Here is an 18,141-nt window from a genome sequence, read left to right on the forward strand (position 1 = left end):
GGGTCTACCACAAATGCTCAGACAGAATCTCAAATGTGGAAGTGTCACTTTGCTCCTGCTGTGGTTACTGATAGGAGCAGTGGTCTATCCAGCACAGTTGCAGTTGGTAATTTCTCTCTTGCCTACTGTCAGTTCACTAAATAAAACCCAAAGTTATGTTAGAAGCAAACATCATCATTCTGTCTCATAGGCATCTGCAGACTTCACACTTACACGCTATGAAATGGAATCCAAGATGGAGGGCATATAGTAAATTGGGTCTGGTCTCCGAACACCTTGTATGAACTGGCAAATGGATTTTAAGTGAAGAAGATGCAAGACATTTTTTAAAATTCTGGGGATAACTTAAATACTTAAAAAATAAATGTAACTCAGATAAATCAGACTTTGCTTGATCTTTGGTCCATGAGACTCTACCTGCTGCAAGGATAGCAATGCATACCGTTTTACAAGCAAATGTTTGAAGAAACAATGTAACGGAATGATATTTTGCAAAAATCCATCATTGCTCTGGAGGACTGAGAAGAACTTTCATACAGTATTACAGCAGTAGAGTTGCTAAAGCAGTGTGTCATTTATGTTTTAGAAGAAACTTCTGAGAAAGGGCATGCAAAAATATTGAAACTCTCACAAAAATACTTGGGAAATGTAATAAACAAATGAATAGAATTACTAAAAACTTCAAATAAAAGCAAGAAACAACAATTTTGGTTGTGCTAGATGTGATAGATTTGTGCAAGATCTTTTCCTTTTGCACAAACAAAGATGTTTTTATTTGTTAGTTTTAAAAAGTTAGCTGATTTCCCTGAACTAGGAGAGAGGGAGGACAGTAACAGAACTATAATAGCAAAACTTGCTGATTAGGAGAGAGAATTTTGAAAGAAAGCCAGGGTCAGGAGAGATTGACAGTTTGAAGGTGCAAAGATCTTTATCTTCCCAGCTCTCAATACACATACTCAAAATAGGAGGAGGGAATTAGTGTGTATTGAAGAGGACTTTCAAGATGAAGAGTTTAATGTGTCCTTATCGTTAAGATAGGACCATGGCAATAGATATTATTTTTCTGATCATTAAATCTGTGAAGAGATTGTTGGAATGAATACCTTTTGAAATTTAAATTCAAAACAGGCTCTGGCAGAGGAAGTAATTTGAAAAATGACACAATTACTGAAGGTTTGTTCTGTTTCTTTCTTTTTAAAGCTAAGCTTGTTAGGTGATGCTGGTTGCTGCGTGGTTGTCACCTTGCTCTATTCTCCTGGCATGTCCAAGGGTTCTTTAAAATTTTATTTTAACACTGTTAATGATGAGGATGCATGTCCTGTATTTGTGGCAAATGTGCAAGCAGACAAATATATTGAAATTTTTGCTAAGTAAAAGATACTCTTAAAGTTTCATTCACGATAGATAGACAGACATAGCTTTTAATACTTAATACTGCCCAATTCCCATTCACTTGGCAGATAGGGCTATAAATGTGAATGTGCATTTTTTAGTTCTAACAACACTTTTGCGTAATGTTTATTTTGTAATCATGCATATAGAATTAGTTCAAGTAGTCTGTAATCTACTTAATTGTAATTTGTTTTTTTATGTTAGCATTTGGAAATGCTTGTGTAATATTAAAACAATTATTATGAAGGTTAAAAAAGGGAATATTTGGGAAAGTGGAAATATATATAATCTTCTTAATAAGAAGGTTCAGATAAGATGAATACTGAGATCTGAATACATTTTAGCTAATGAAATTATTTAAACCACTTGTATCCTCTTTTGAAAAGGCATGAAGTACGTGGTGCTGCAAATATCAGAACATATCAGGAAAAGTTAATTGTGGCACTATCCTTTATATAAAGAAAGGAAAGTTGGCAGTAAACTGAGTAATCTGAATGTAGACCCCAGTAAAAAAGTAGAATAAATATTTGAGTGAAAATATTAAACACTCAAGTGTAGCTTTTCATACTATCTCCTAGTTCCTAGAAGATAGAACCATGATAATTAAATAGCATGGAAATATGAAGAACAAATGATTCCAGACCAAATTAATCATCTTATTTAAAAACTGTAAAATTTGTGGATGAAAAAAATGCAGTTAGTGTAATATTTAGAGTTCAGTAAGGCATGTAGAACATTTGATAGAAATCTCAGGATAGGTTAGATAGTTTTCATATGGATTAAGAACCTTGCTTTGGTTTCTTAAGGATAATGACAAATGCTGGTGTATTAGTCTGGGAGATTTGTTGTCCAATAGGATACCATAAGAACTGCAGTTATGACTGGTTTTATTTAACATCTTATTAATGGTCTGGAAGCAATACAGAAGCAATACTGTAAACAACACATTAATTAAATTTGCATGTTGCTAATTGGTGAGGTGAGAGAATGATGACCGATAAATAACACAAAAAGATGTAGAATGGTTAAATGCGTACATTGGAAAAAAACCACAATTCAACTTGAAAGGCACAGGAAAAATGTGAGCTAATACACCTGAGGAATGTTAATCTACATTTAACAAAGATACTTAATCAGAGGGATATCTGGGAAGTTATTACGTTGAAAAGTTTTTTGGTTGATAGTCATTTGGTAGCAAAAAAGGAAGATGTGGTACTGTGGAGCACCTAGCTTCTGAACACACTAATATCAGAAGGATGTTGACAAAATCAGAACAGCAGCCAAAAATGATTAAAGGAAGAGAGGGAGAGGCTATGATACCTATTGCTTGGCTCAGTTACAACCAGTGTGGGAAATTCATAATACCTGTGACACAGAGGAGGGGAAAAGATTGTTTAGTTGTCCAAGGGGAGATAGTAATGGGATGCAATTGTATAAAGGAGAAAAACCAGATGAATAGGAGAATTAATTTTCCAACAGATCAACCTAATAGACTGTGGAACAGTCTCCCAGTGGAAGTGCTAGAAGTCCCATTACTTAGTTTTAAAAAGTATTTAAAACCTATTGTGTTGTGTTGCTGGAAATTTTGTCCTCATTTTGGAAAGAACTGAATTTTATAAAGAAATTATTTCTAAGTGCTATGAGTTAAGTGTAAGTATTTTTACGACTGCAAGGCTAGTTTTACTCTCCAAACGAATGGTGATACTTTTCTATAGATGAAATGTATGTTTCTACTTTACATTGAAAAAGACTATGAAAAAATAAGAAAATATCTTTGGTCAATTACACAACCTCCTTAAGTTATGTATTTAATACTCCTGACTAACAGGTTAGTAGTATGTTTCAAATGGTGCTAAGGACATCCCAAACCAGTTTGTCATGCTCAGACAGGTGAACAGAAAAGATGCCTAAGCAACTACATTAAGTTTTTCCCTTCAGAGTTAATAGGGATGTATTTTGTTTTAAATCAGATGTGGTGTAGCTAACATTACTGATTTCTAATAATGGTAATATATTTTCATTTGAAACAAAAGGCAATATACAAAGATCTGAAACCCCTTACAGTCTACCTAATACTTATGAATCACCACTGGAATGCAGCTACCTCTGGGGAGAGGTGTGACAATTTGTTAATACTCTGCAAACCATTAGGCACAAAGGAACTTTTGGCCAAAGACACCAGAGCAATCCCTTACCCTTAATTTAAATAGTGATGCTATAATTAATATACAGACTTTGTTGGTTCTGTGCAGTTCACAGAATCACAGATTATTAGGGTTGGATGTGACCTCAGGAGATCATCTAGTCTAACCCCCTGCTCAAAGCAGGACCAATCCCCACTTCCCTAAACGGCCTCCTCAAGGATTGAATTTACAACCCTGGGTTTAGCAGGCTAATGCTCAAACCACTGAGCTATCCCCTCTCCTCAAAATCTCTGGCTTGTTCCCACACTGGGAATTGAACCGAGGCCACCTGGGTGAAAACTATGAATCCTGACCACTAGACCATATGGGACTTGCACACATATAAAGCATATATAGTGACACAAACCGATTAATAAACTGTGAAATAGTTGCAATAATAAAGCTAGTTCCTTGGTAAAAAGTAAAAAAAGTATTGATGCTTCTTAAGACCCTCTGCAAATAGACAACAGTATCCATTTTTTTGACAAGGGTAGGGGATGCTAAGCAAATTTATGCACAAGTATTACACTCCCTTTTTTCCTTCACCTCAGCTTTAGTCTTTGCTGAAGCGCAGGCCAGAATGTGTTTTCAGAAAGCATTACACAAAGGTGAACCTCAGGGCTATTGTATGTAAAACCCTGATAAATAGATGTTAGTAGTTCCCAGTCAGTTTCAAAGAGAGTTCAGAAATGTTTTAAACATTAAATGCACACAGAAAACATTATAAATAATGTAAAACATCGAAATTGCTGACTGGTCCTTTCAGATGCTGGTGAAACAGAAATCTGTAGGCTGGATTCAAAGTCGTGCAGGGTTTGGGCTCAGCTAGGTTGACAAGACAGCAAATGTGGAAAAATTGGGATGGGGTGGGGGGTAATAGAAGCCTATATAAGAAAAAGACCCCAAAATCGGGACTGTCCCTGTAAAATTGACATCTGGTCACCCTAGGCTCAGCATATAAAATACCCATTTTCTGGATCTCTGTATGGCTCTCACTCTGTAGGCATTCTCTTCCCCCCTCCCAGATCCAATTAAGTCAGGCAAGAACGTGCTAATCCTCACTAGGGATGTAAATACTGTTTAAAATTTAAAACTTTAAACAATTTAAAATATTTAATTTAAACGGTTAACCGATTAAAAAGACGCCTTCCCCGCCCCCCCCCCCCCCCCACGGTGTGGCTGGGGCTGATCTGGCCCACCAGCGCAGCTGGGGCTGGAGCCCCTCTGGCCATGGTCCCCAAGAGAAGACTCCTCAGAGTCCAAAGGAGAATCTTTTGCTCTGCCCAGGGCACATCACCGGTACCCAGCCTATGTGCCGGTGGATGTTGGTACTGGCCCCCCTGCCAGCACCTGGCCAGCGAGTCAGTGGCCAATGCAATGGTCATACTGGAACCTCTGGAGGTTTCACCTGGTGTTGGCCCCTCCTCCCACTGCTCCTTCTCAATGGCTTCAGACAAACGGGTTACCGCTCCTTTCTACTCAGCACTGGATCCTGACTGCCAGGGCCGGCTCCAGGGTTTTTGCTGCCCTAAGCGGCGGGGGGAGGGGAAAAAGCCGCAATCGGCAGCAGCTCCACCACGCCACTTTCTTCTTCGGCAGCAATTCGGCGGCAGGTCCTTCCCTCCGAGAGGGACTGAGGGACCCGCCACTGAAGAGCCCGACTTGCCGCCCCTTCCCCTTGGCCGCCCCAAGCACCTGCCTGCTGAGCTGGTGCCTGGAGCCAGCCCTGCTGACTGCAGCACCAATCCTGGTGCTGACATCCAGGCGATGGCTCCACGGACGATGTGGTTGAAATGAAGGAAAAGAAATGAGCCCCTCCTCCTCCCTGGACAAGGCTGTCATGGGACCCAGTAGCCTTCTTGTGCAGGATGACTTCAGGGCCCATCAGGACCCTCTGAAGTGGGTCATGGCGAACCTAGGTCCGGAGATTGAGGAGCTCAAAGCATCAGCACACGTCTCCTCCCCACTGCTTCTCTCCCTTTCTTTAGGTCAAACAAAATGAAATGCTGCCGTATAAGGCATATGGATTACACTTCAGTTTCAATAGAATGCTCAGAAGAGTGACCAGATCTGGTCTCTGCTTTTCTCTTCCATGGATCCTAAATTCCATTCACTAAAATGGTCACAACTGTTAGCTGTTAGTACCCACTGTTTAATGTCCAATGTCATTTTTTAGGACCAGGTGTTAGGTGTCTAACTGCATGAAACAACTTGGTCATCAAGATTTTGTTCTGTTTTAAAGAACTATCTTCTGATTGTCAATCCAATTACAAAATATTTGGTCAAACTTTGAGCATCTTCTATTATTTTGTTAATCACTGCTATTTTCAGTTTCCAGAAAACCTTGAGCTAGTAGCATATCTGGTTATGCAATTTAGCCCATGCACTGCCTCTCCAGTAACCAGCCAGATAATGGTGACTGAGTTTCCTTTAAAATAAAATATATATGTCTGGTGGCATCGCTAATCTTGCTCCTGGAACACAGTGGTATTTTTAATATTTTTTCTTCTTTAATTAGATACCTAGCTTCTGATTGTGCTTCTCTGTTAATCTTCCAGAAGAGTGTTCACAAGCGTTAGCTCTTATTAGGTTCCAATAGTTTGTAGATCAGTTCGCAATCAGTTGATTTTCCCATTGTTTTTCCTTCTTCTGACAGTAAAGATCTTAAAAAACTTGTCTTGAAGTCCAGTTTATAACTGGCTTTAAATTCTTCAAAAATTAACATCTTCCTATTTCCATAGAATTGAAAAATGAATAATAGCCTCATTTTCTCTGCTGAGAAACTTCTAACTCTGTAGAGATTGGGGAAGAGCATGGAACTCAGTGAATCTAACTTGGAAGAATAGAGAGCTGAATTATCCCTGCTGGGATTTGAAACTTCAGTTCCAGGAAGTTTAGACATTTAAAACCTGAGACTAATGTAAACCTTTTAAAAAATAAAATAGATTTCAGTTAAGGATAATTGTCTGAAGTCTTTACTTGTGGGGGTCGAAACTGTCTTTACTTGTGGCTCTACCCAGTATTATGAATAGTCCTGCTTTTAACTCTTGGTTAGTTTAGATATCTGCTTATGTGCACCCATCAGTTATGGTGGCAAAACACAATCCATTTGATTGAGACGTAGTCATACTTAACCAAATATAGTCTCCAACTGTTGAACAAGTTACTGCAATATTTTTCCACATTGTCATTTGCCTATTGTTCAGTAGTTTAATTTAAATCTTATCTGTCATGTGCTAGATACTTGGCTGGGGTGAAGAGCACAAAGCACAAGTTGGGGTCAGGGAGATGGTGTAAAAGTAGCCTGATGTTTTTACTCTGAACTCAAGCTCACTGTATGCAGGGCCTCATCAGCTGCGAGTGACTTTTTAGGGCCGAAACATCGAACCGAAACCGCACAAGACAGAGGTCTCCTAGCTTTTATGCCTTCCCCCACCCCCCAGCTGTCCCATCTATGCTGTCAGCAGGGACGAAGTGGTATGGAACTCTGTTCATCAGCTAGTCTGCGCCACCGGAAGATCTTCCTTTTGCACTGACGACATTCTCCCAGGACTAGATACTCTGGGCTCACAGACAAAGCTGCCACAGGTCCTTAAACACATGAGCACCCCAGCTCAATAACATACTCCTTACAGCTGAGAATCAGGAAAGATGGAAATCCTTTTATAATAAAAATGGAATTGCTGGCAGGAAGGAGGGGTTTGTACTTCTGTCTCCCTAACATTGAAAGAGTAGAATATACAGGGAGAAGGTTTTTAATTTATAGCCTTTTTTTTTTAAAAGCGACTTCCAGTCAGCGATAATTCCCAGCCTCTGAATTGAGGCCTTCTCTCCCTCAGGGTTTTTCCAGCTCACCAGATAATAGTTTTCTAACTTAACCATAAAGTGATGGCATTGAAAATGTGGTCTAAGTACATAAGCTCCTTAAATGTAACAGAAGCATGGATTCAGTGACACCTCTCCATGATTTTTTTTATATTTGATTTCCCTCCCCGGTTCTTTGACTTGTAAAACTTTCTGTAATTCATTATTAGATTTACCGTTTCTTGTGGTTATTTAAAAGGCACCTTAGCTACAGAAGCAAATCAATATTTACAGTGCATTAGTGCCACAGAGAATTTGAAGCCTTGTGATTAGAGTTCATTGCTGTTTTATCCAATCTTCAAAGAAACCGCAGACATCAAACGCTATCAGCTGTCATCCTGGAATCAGTGACATTGCACTGGTCCCATGCGCACTTCATCTGGTGGTTTAATTATTGAAGCTCATTTTCTTTGTTTTTTTTTCTTTTAATATTTCATAGAATATCCTTTTGAAATCTATAAAATAGGAAAAACCAGAAAATTATGACCAACAATACTTTAATAGAAAATCCATTCAATATATTTTTGAAATAGCAATATCAGAAAAGTGTAGATGGAGACGATACTTATAACTTGCAATAATTATGGGGTGGTGGAGATTAATCTGTTGGAAAAGTTGTACTTCAGCAAGGGGTGTGCGATAGAGTTACACTGGCTTGCCACCCATGTGCCAATAAGGCAAAAAGTGTCATGTTAAAACTTACTTACGTGTAACCTGGAAATAAATTTAATATGTGCTTAAGCAATTATGCTTCATAATTCATTTTTGATAGAGTCTGGATATTAACACCTATCACTTTTAAGTTTAAACATGGAATCAATTTGGGAAAGACCTCATGCTGGCTATGTACATGTCAGCAGTAGTTAGTTAGCAAGTAATATCTTCTCATTAGCAATGTGTATACAAGACTCTTTCCTAAAGGGCTGGAGAGGGGAGGAGAGGGGAAAGTGTCTAAGAAATGACTGAAAATGCCTCCTTAGGCAAGCTTGTCACTATGTGTATTATGTGTGTTGTATACTCTCATTATATTAGTTTTTTTCCTGATGTATATTAATATTTGGGATTCCTTGTTTGTGCAACAGCTGTCTTTTTTGAAAAGACACCACTGTTTAGCAAGGTGTAAGTGATTACGTTTTGCTGCAGAAAGAGAGGCAATGAAGTGTTATTTGCCATCTCTTTCAGAAAAGTAGTCCTGTAGAATTTCATGTTCTTTCCATGATTAAAATTCAGCTTAATTTACTCCGCTTATAACAGTTCATTGAAAAATCATCACATCAAGTAATTGGTAGGGAGAAAATGAAAAGGGAGGGACAGCATGCTAGCAAGTATCTATTGGATTTCTAATATCAAATATTTCTTATAGCAAGAGAACAAAGTGGTTACATGGCTGTAAGCTTTCGGTGCATGTTGTAGGGTTAAGTACTGCTGGTTAGCAAACTCGAGAAATATATTCTGGTGACTGCTGTTTGGAACTGAAATATAGATTGGCATTTTTCTTAAGTGGCACAGCTCTTACCACAGAACCACTTGCCTGACCAGGCTAATCTAATAAATGAGAGATGTTGTTCAGAGCTAAGACAAGAACTAAGATACCTTTCTTAATGTGGTCACTTCATTAAGCATTGTGGTGGTGGTGCCTGTGACTTCAGCTGTGTCATCTGTGTTATACAGATCTCTTGGGATTCCATAATGTTTCTTTTATTATGCTTACGATCTAGAGGATATGTGATGCTTTACTTTCAGCTGCTTAGCAATGACTTAAGTTTTCAAAGCCATTGCAACTTGAAAACAAAAACACAGTATATTTGAGATGGTGTGCTGTATGCATATTTAATATTCAGAAATTAGCTAAAACAAGTAAGGTAACTTCAGTGTGTGTATGCTATTCTGTAGGATTTAATTGATCCTTCTTGAAATATGCCCCTAATTACTTCACTTCTGTTTTGATTTTATTAAATATTGTAAATCATTAGCAGAAAACATTTATATCTGTGCTGATGTAAAACTATTGTGAAAATCTTGGAGTGTAATAAAATGTAAGGTTTTGAAAGAGGAAGCAATCCAACGTAATGGTAATGAAAAAATACTTATTAATTTTTCTCTTTTGCTATGTTCCCCAGTAGTGCTCATTTCAAAATGTGGTAATTGCTGTTGGCTACTACTCACACTGAACACTTTTTAAAGACAGGAAATCATGTTGCTAAATAAATATTCATCACACTAATATTCTTGCACTGTACATTCTGGAGGGCAGGAACTGTATCTGTCTGTGTGATATTGTAACACCACCCACAACAGAATCTCAGTGCTGATCAGGGCCTCTGTGTGCTAGCGTATAAATTGACATTGTAGAGCCTGGAAAATCCACTTGTTGATTTCTTGCTGTTGAATATTTTTCTGCTGAATGTGTGTGGGACACATGCTATCAACTGCTGTAGAATCTAATCTTTCCTGCCAAAGGAAAAGATGGTTATGGTTCCAGCCCTACAGTTCTGAAGATAACTTTCTGAGCATAGACCAGATGTAAATCAATGTAGCGCTGTCTTCGGGCTGCTTCACTGATTCTGCTGCTGAGAGCTCAGTGTTCTCATGGATTATTATTATTATTATTTTTTTACCAGTTATTATTTCTGTTACTCAGAGCCCAGTGAACAGACAGAAACTGGCAAAAATAATTAGTGAGAAAGGTGGGAGAGGTGGTATCTTGGACCAACTTCTGTTGTTGAGAGAGACAAGCTTTTGATCTACATGGAGCTCTTCCTCAGGTCTGGGAACTCCGGATGTCACAGCAAAATACAAGGTTGAGCAGATAGGATATGTGCTAACTGCTCATGCTAAACTAAGGGACCATTCAAGGTGAAGTGGCCCATTAACATCCCTGTAGTCATAGGACAAAAAGGGGGGCTAGTTGGTTATAGATAAGCCATATCTTTTATGATTTTTAGTGTCTAGCAAAGTTATGAATTTAAGCTCCCAGACTCATCTTATGAAAGTGTTGTGCAGGTTTCCTTTGAGGATGAGGACTGAGAGGTCAGATATAGAGTGATCTTTTGGTGAAAAGTGTTCCACCAACAGGATGTTAAGGGGGCCACTGCACCTTGAATGCTCCCTTAGGCTATGTGCTAACTACTTATGTTAAACTATGTGTTCCACCTTGTATTTAGCTGTGGCACTCTGAGACCATGGAAAAAAACATCTCGACCAACATAAGTTTTGCTGGCATAAGCGCTTGTGTGCACAGTGCTATGTCAGTGGGAGACGCTCTCCTGCTGATGTAGCTACTGCCACTCATTGGAGATGGTTTTATAATGTTGATGGAGCTACACGAGCGCTCCTACAGCGTCACAGCTGTATCAGTACAGTACTACAGATGACAAAAATCATGACAGTCTCACTCTGTTGTTGAATGGGAAAGCATTGAATGGCACAAGAGTCAGGCAATGAGGGCTGTTTGGGGAGGAGGGAAAAAAGGAGGGTTGGTAGAGAGGGTCACTAGAGTATATACTGCAGACTCCTTGTAGTATAATAAGTGGAACTGGAAAAAATTAATCATATTTCAGGGGGGACCTAGTATGAGAGATCACCAGGGGCTCACGAATGCAAGCTGACTGCCTAGCATGTATAATAAAGATTTCTTTCCTACAGTCCTTCCTACCTGCTGCATTCAATTATTGCTAATGAAATACTTCCCTCATCCTGCCTGCCAACTGCTGCAGCTGGAAGGCTGGGGAGTAGGATATGGTAACACACATCCCTGTTGCAGCAGCCAGGAGGTTGGGCGAGGGATAGAGTAACAAAGGCACTCAACCCAAGAGGCTTTAGAGTGAGAGGAGGGTGTGCATGTGTGCACATTTGTGCACACGTGCTCCTTTTCAGTGGAGAGAGAGGGCTGGGGGACTTCAAACATATTGGGTATTTATTAGCTGGTGACTGATTTGAAAGCACAGTCTAGAGTCAGCACCTTGTAGAAACCCCAGCTCCCATCTTTTTCCTGAGCAGATAGGAGGAGGGGACTGGGCTTCTCAACAGGGCATTTCTCTCAGACAAGGCACCCTCTTCCCACATTTTGTAGTGGGCTTCTGGCTAACTGGCTTAGTCTCCTGGATAGTTGGTTTCTATTACATTTTTTAAATAGCTGCAGGTAGTCTCAGGTTGGTCAATTGATTAAAAAAAACCTTCTAAAGTAAAAGGCGCTTAAGATACTGTAATTCTGCTTATAAAGCCAAGAAGTAGCTTCAGATAGTTCACTCCTTGGACCCACTCACTCCTTGTCTTCTCTTCAGAGAAGAGGGAGTAATTGGTGGTGGTTTTTGGTGGCGGTTTTCAGGAAATAGACCCATGTCCACTAGAGGTTTACCTGAGGTCAGAAGCTAGCCAGTCTGTGCAAACTTCTTTTGGTTACAACCAGTCATCCAAGTTTTAAAATATATTTTTGTGTGTGGGGAAGAATATTCAGTTTACTTGCTGTTTATTTACAGTTTATTTTGTTCCTTCAGATATGCCTCTTCATGTACGGCGTAGCAGTGACCCCGCATTGATTGGCCTCTCAACCTCTGTAAGCGATACTAATTTTTCTTCAGAAGAACCTTCCCGAAAAAACCCCACAAGATGGTCCACAACAGCAGGATTCCTCAAGCAGAACAGCCCTGGGATGCCCAGTAGTCATGACAGAAAGGTACGTTTTTGTGCATCTCTGTGTGTAAGGTTATGTCTGATATATGAGCAGTATGTCTTCATTCCAGAACCACAATTTTATTATTTTCCCTTAGTTTCAACCTTTATCTCCTCTTCATCCAGTGGACATGAAATGCCACCAGAATGACCCTTTTCATGGTAGGATGTGTGGTGTTCTGAAGGATATTGTCACTTATATTCACTAATGGCTTGATGTTTGCCATAATTTTCTTTGGAGCTTTGAGTGCTCAGCACTTCTGTAAAGCAGGCCCTAAATGCTGTCAAACATTTTCCTTGAATCTGATTGGGCCACCTCTACAATGTGCCTGATTTTCACCAGTCTCCTCTTAAATCTTGATGTTGCTCCGGAATCTCTGTATGATAACGAGCACTATAAGCATACCAACCAGCTGTCTAGTTTTATCTTTCTAATGTAGCAAATAAACATTTCTAGTGTTCAATTTCAGAACTGCTACTCGAGTAATACAAAAAAAAATTTCAAATGTTCTATTCACAGGATAACATAATTAAAGCTGAAACAGTCAGGTTCACAGTATTTTTTTTTCCTCCTTCATACTTTCATTTAGAATTCACTATCTCTGTGTGAGCTATGCTGGTAACTAAAGAAGCCACCATGAATCTTGTTTCTGTGCGCAAGTTATTTTTTTAAACAAAAAAGATTAAAGCTATTTTTTTGTTTTTGTACAGTCGCCTGTTATCTTTTTCTCTCCCCTAACTGTGACAGTGAAGAAGACATTTTGTGTTGTCTAACTTTACATTTGTAATGAAAGTTAATTACCCAGATAATAACTTACATTTTCTGATACTATTGTGACTTTAATATACAAATTGAAAAGGGATAGAACATGTGAAATCTGATATTATTTTAGATATGTTTTTTTCTTTCTCAAATAGGTGGTTTGGTTAATCTCAGCACCAGATTTTAAATGTTACATTACTAGATTAAATCTTATATAAAATAACAGAAATGCAGCAGAGTCGGGGCTATGTCCTCTGACAAATACATATGTTTTTTGCAAAAGAACGCTCCTTTCCCTTGTGGTATTCTTCCATCTATTTCAAAATAAAAATCCTTCCTATAAAAAGGATCTACAATGAAGTATCATGCAGTGAGTATAAATGTCTAGAGCCAGTTTTTTAAAGGAGCCTCAGTCTGGTTCTGCAATTGACTGTGTGTGCAAATTATAGCATGTAGATGTCTACTTGATCTGCAAGTCAAATCTGATAGTTAAATGTCTAATTTCTGTCACTTGCACATGTGCTTGATTGTGAACACATTAGAAGCCATTTTGGAAAATTTGGCTTTCAATGCTTTAATAAAAAGAACAAAATGGGTTAGAGAATTATCTGTGCAAAATGCCAACATTTTCAGTTAATTTATCTGAAATGATAATGAGATTATACTTCATTACTCAAGAAACATGGATATTGAAAAGAAGGCCATACCTAGCATGAACAGCCTCCTCGAGTGTCTCAAGCTAGCATTTGGAGGGATTTAAAGAGCAGCCAAGCTTCCACTCCAGCCTCCGTGCATCATTAGCTGTTCTGCATGTACTTACTCTTGATTGTCATGAAAATATTTGAAGTGCACTGAAGCATGGGATCCCTGGAAATAAACATGGTGACCAAGGTGGAAAGGAATTCAATTGATCTAATGTAGTGATGGGAAGCTGGGCACAAGAGAGCATTAAATCAAGAAGATGGGAGAGAATTAGTGTAGGTTAGTACAGCAGATATTGATAATGAATCTTTTAAAATGCTTTTTCTTACATACCATCTGCATTAATCTTTTGAGTGAAGCAGATTGCTCAGAGTATTAGTTTCTGGTAGGTAAGATGTTGCAAAGAATTGAAAGTAAACAATACAGTCAACTGCTCATGTAAACATTTTGTGCATTGACCTCATTCTGAGTGCAGTTACATTAAAGCTGTTCTGTTCATTCCCTCTGGGGCACCTGGCATTGGCCACTGTCGGAAGACAGGATACTGGGCTTGATGGACCTTTGGTCTGACCCAGTCTGGCTGTTTTTATGTAAATAGATTTATATTTTAGTGTATTCATTGATATCTCTTATTGCCAGTCCAAAAATGTTAGTCCACGTTTTGCAGAGAATCCCAGTTATGGCTCTTAAGAATTTCTGATAAGTATTTTTCTGTATCTCCTCTCCATTACCAATTTTATAAAATTGTAGTTACAAACATTTATTTCATTTGTGTCAATATAAAATGTGCAAATATATCAGTTTTGATGTCCTTGTCATCAGATAGCTCTGGAGGACTGATACTGAGCTCTTGCAACATGTAAATCTCCTTGCCTAAGAGATTTTCATAGCTACTTAGACTGTCTGGCCAATAGGAACCTGCCACTTTTTAATATTAAGGTTTCTTCTTTATCCATTCAGATAATGACTGGAGATGAAACTGCCTTGTTCCAAACTGTTTCATTGCATATCTACGGCAAGTACAATTCAAGAAAAGTAGTTAGAACATTCTTAGTTTTCTGCTTTGTGTATGGGATTAGAGGTAACACCCTTCTATCCTGTATGGGCAACTGGCACTGGATAGTGTTTTCACTGCAGTTCCACCTTCTGGCTGTCTTACAGCTACTGTGACATACTTTTTTACTATTCCCTTGCTGCTCTGTTCCCTACAGTGTCTGTGCTTCCACTGTACAGTTGCGAGGAAAGCAAGGAGAAGAAGACAGCTCCCATCTACTGATCCTAAACAGTGGTGTTGGCTACTTAGGTTGTACTCAAGTGGGTAAGAGGAGATAAGAGGAGAATTTCTGATAGGTGGAGACTCCATAGAGTTGGAAGGAAAGACCACTTCCAGGGCAGCAGGAAACAACATACATCATGTGGAAAGGTTTATTTCTCATGGGCACAGGGAGGACCCCAGGATAGGGTTTGCATCCTCCTGGGTAGGCAGGATTTGGAACACCAAGACAGCAGTAAGGCTCCCAGGGTGAATGGAAGAGAGGAGAAGGCAGTGGGATTGCCACTGTCCCAGCAAGACTACAGGGAGGCAAGATGTGGGTTTCTTGGGAAGAGGGAAGGGGGAAAAGAATGAGATGTTCCACAAGGACTGTGGGAAAAGCAGGCTTACTGCTGCTTTTAGCCACCCTCAATGGCCTGGCTTGGAGGTAGCAGGCAGCCAGGCTCTTTCTTGTACCCAGGAAACAATTACAGGCAGTGGGTCACAGAATCGGCTGTGGAAGGGGATCAAAGTCCCTGACAGGAGACCTTTATACGTTTGAATGAGTTTTGAACTTTAGGATGCTTTGGAAGCAAACACAGACTGAACCTTTTGGATTCTCCCCTCTCTGTATTCTCTGTGCTTTAGCAATGTTGCATTGCCATGAAGAAACATCACCACGTATTATTGTGATGTCACAGTACACGGTAGTGGGGTGGAAAATGAGGGTTTTGGTGGATTTCTGTTTTTTGTCTTGGCTATCTGGGAAAGCAGCCTGAAATCTGTATTAGTTTTAAAGTGTTCCCAGTTGAGAGGCTCTTTAAATACACTGCTTGGTGAACCCCAGGGCTTCTATTTATTTGAAGATTTATTTCTGGAGAAAGATTATAAAGTTGGCAACTACACTCAGATGAGTAATCCCCACCTACGTGAGTAATCTTATTGAAATGATTAGAGCGACTCTTCTGAGTACATGTTTACAGGATAGGGCCCATATTTCTCACCACCTGTACACACTTTCTCTCCATTCCTTTCACCAACTTATTTTGATTAATTCTGGAATATTTTTTCTTATATGTGGTACATCTACATTCCCAGTAATTAAGGGGGCTCAAGTTAATTCTTTAGGTCTTATTCCCTCAAGTTTTTAAATAAAAAGAAAGTTGATAACAAAAACATGTCCCAAATTTTCCCATGTCGTTGGTTTGCAAACTGTAATTTTGAGTTTTCTTTAGTCCTCCTGACAAAAAATAAAATAAACTTACATGCATTTTCTGCCACAGTAAAATATCATATGAAAGTTTGATTGAATCAGAAACTTAAAAAATAATAAACCACTATCTGAGCCCCATGGCACAAGCCATGAGTTGTGTAGCTTTAGTAATATGTGAGCTGAGTTCATGCAAAACACTATCAAGTGTTTTTTTTTCCTCCCCTCAGATGCCATATCTTGGCTGCCCGTGCCATACACATTACCATCCTATATGAACATTGAGTGTAGTATCTTATGTCTAATGCTGATTACAAGGTAATTCAGCCCTTTTCTTCTTAGTCTGCTAAGCAGGTACTTTTTTCATTTGCACATCTATGACTGTGAGGAATGGGGTGGCATTACTAAATATCAAACCAGCTTTGATTCTGTGTCACTGAAATACTCAAGGTTTGTCTGGTAACCTCACCTGCTTAACACAAAGGTATGGCATGGACATTTGGTTTTTTAAAGACAGCACCCTAATGTTATTTTCTGCAGTTGAATTGTATGTCATTGCATTAAGGATCAACACTGCTGCCATAACCCGAAGAAGTGAAAATGTATACTTAGAAGAAAGAGAGATCAAGAGAGAGCTGGGAAAGGGAAAAATGAATGTGCATTGACTTGCTTGTTTTTTCTCTTTCTCTCACATTAATCTACCTGAAGCAAAGCAAATGGCATGTAGCATGCTCTGCGAGGGTGGATCAGTAACAGCAAACACACAGCTGAGTTTACTTGGTGCACAAGTTTTTTTCTCAAAAAGAACAGGAGTACTTGTGGCACCTTAGAGACTAACAAATTTATTTGAGCATAAGCTTTCATAGACTACAGCCCACTTCTTACGATGCATAGAATGGAACACACAGAAAGAAGATATTTATACATACAGAACATGAAAAGGTGGTAGTAGCCATATCAACTCTAAGTGGCTAGTTAATGAAGATGACCAATTATCAGCAGGAGAAAAAAAACTTTTGTAGGTGCTTGCAGGTATGTCTGCATCCCTGCGCTGCTGATTGGAGAATTTTGGTAGTGGTCCATCCCGCTCGTGCTGCTCCTCGCTTACCATGAGGCTAGCCAACATGCACAAAGTCAATTATTAGAACGCCAAAGTAAAGTGGAGGAGGGGTGGGTCATGGAGCACCATACGGACACACATCTCGAAGAACCACATTACTGCACAAGGTGAATAACTTCTTCTTTCTCTTCAAGTAGTGTTCCTATGTGTGCTCCACACATGTAGATGATTCCCGAGCAGTGCCCACTACTAGAGACTGGGGTTTCAGAGTCAAGTCTATTATGGATGACAGCACCGTGGCACCAAATTTGGCATCTGCAGCTAAATCCTCCAGGATGGCATAGTGTTCTGCAAAGGTGTGTGCAGATGCCCAGGTAGCTGCTCTGCAGATTTCCGATATAGGGACACTCTTGGAAAAGGTGAGGGAAAAGGAGGAAGTTGAATAAGCTGGTTTATATGAAAAGCAGATATCATCTTAGGAGTGAACTTCAGATGTGTCTGAAGAGTGACCCTGTTCAGAGCGAGGTTCCCTGACGGCGGGATAAGCTCCGGTATTGTCAGTACTGACTATGTTGTTGGCATCGAAACTGGACCCGTGGCCTCAGGTTCCAGTTCCCATGGAGGTTCACCCAGCCCTCCCAGGCTGTCGGCTCAGTGTCCAGAGCCTCAGAGAGACCAGCTGCCTCTCTCTTACGCCCTCCTCTGGTGCATTAAGCCTTGGGCGCGAGGACTCCCAAGTCCAAGAGGTAGCAGAGGAGCAAGCCTCTGGGCCACCAATGGTTGTGGAGGACCTTACGGCACTGGCATCATCGCCTGGTGAGGCTATAACGGGGTCCCCTCTCCCGGTTCCTCCTGATGACACTAAAGTGCACCAGGAACTACTGAAGAGGGTCGCTGCCAACCTGGGTCTTCAGATGGAGAAGCTAGAGGAGACTTCGGACTCTCTCTTCAATGTCGTCTTTTCCACGGCACCTGGCAGGGTGGCTCTGCCCCTTCATGATGGGGTCTCTAAGATTACTAATGCCCTGTGGCAAACTCCCTCCT

General features: G+C 39.8%; 1 protein-coding gene across 12 annotated transcripts in view; it reads left to right on the top strand.

Moving 5' to 3' along the window:
- Nucleotides 1–18,141, top strand: part of PARD3 (par-3 family cell polarity regulator) — a 627,608-nt gene that overhangs the window by 264,498 nt on the left and 344,969 nt on the right. For 11 of the 12 annotated variants that reach the window (XM_039524331.1, XM_039524332.1, XM_039524326.1 and 8 more), the window contains exon 4: nt 11,936–12,114. In XM_039524331.1, coding sequence (XP_039380265.1) covers nt 11,936–12,114 — 179 coding nt within the window. Of the gene's footprint in view, nt 1–11,935; nt 12,115–15,596; nt 15,757–18,141 lie in introns of those variants that run through there. The other variant, XM_039524335.1, reaches the window with a different exon arrangement.

The sequence above is a fragment of the Mauremys reevesii genome, linkage group 2, assembly GCF_016161935.1.
Source record: "Mauremys reevesii isolate NIE-2019 linkage group 2, ASM1616193v1, whole genome shotgun sequence".
Classification (NCBI taxonomy): domain Eukaryota; kingdom Metazoa; phylum Chordata; order Testudines; family Geoemydidae; genus Mauremys; species Mauremys reevesii.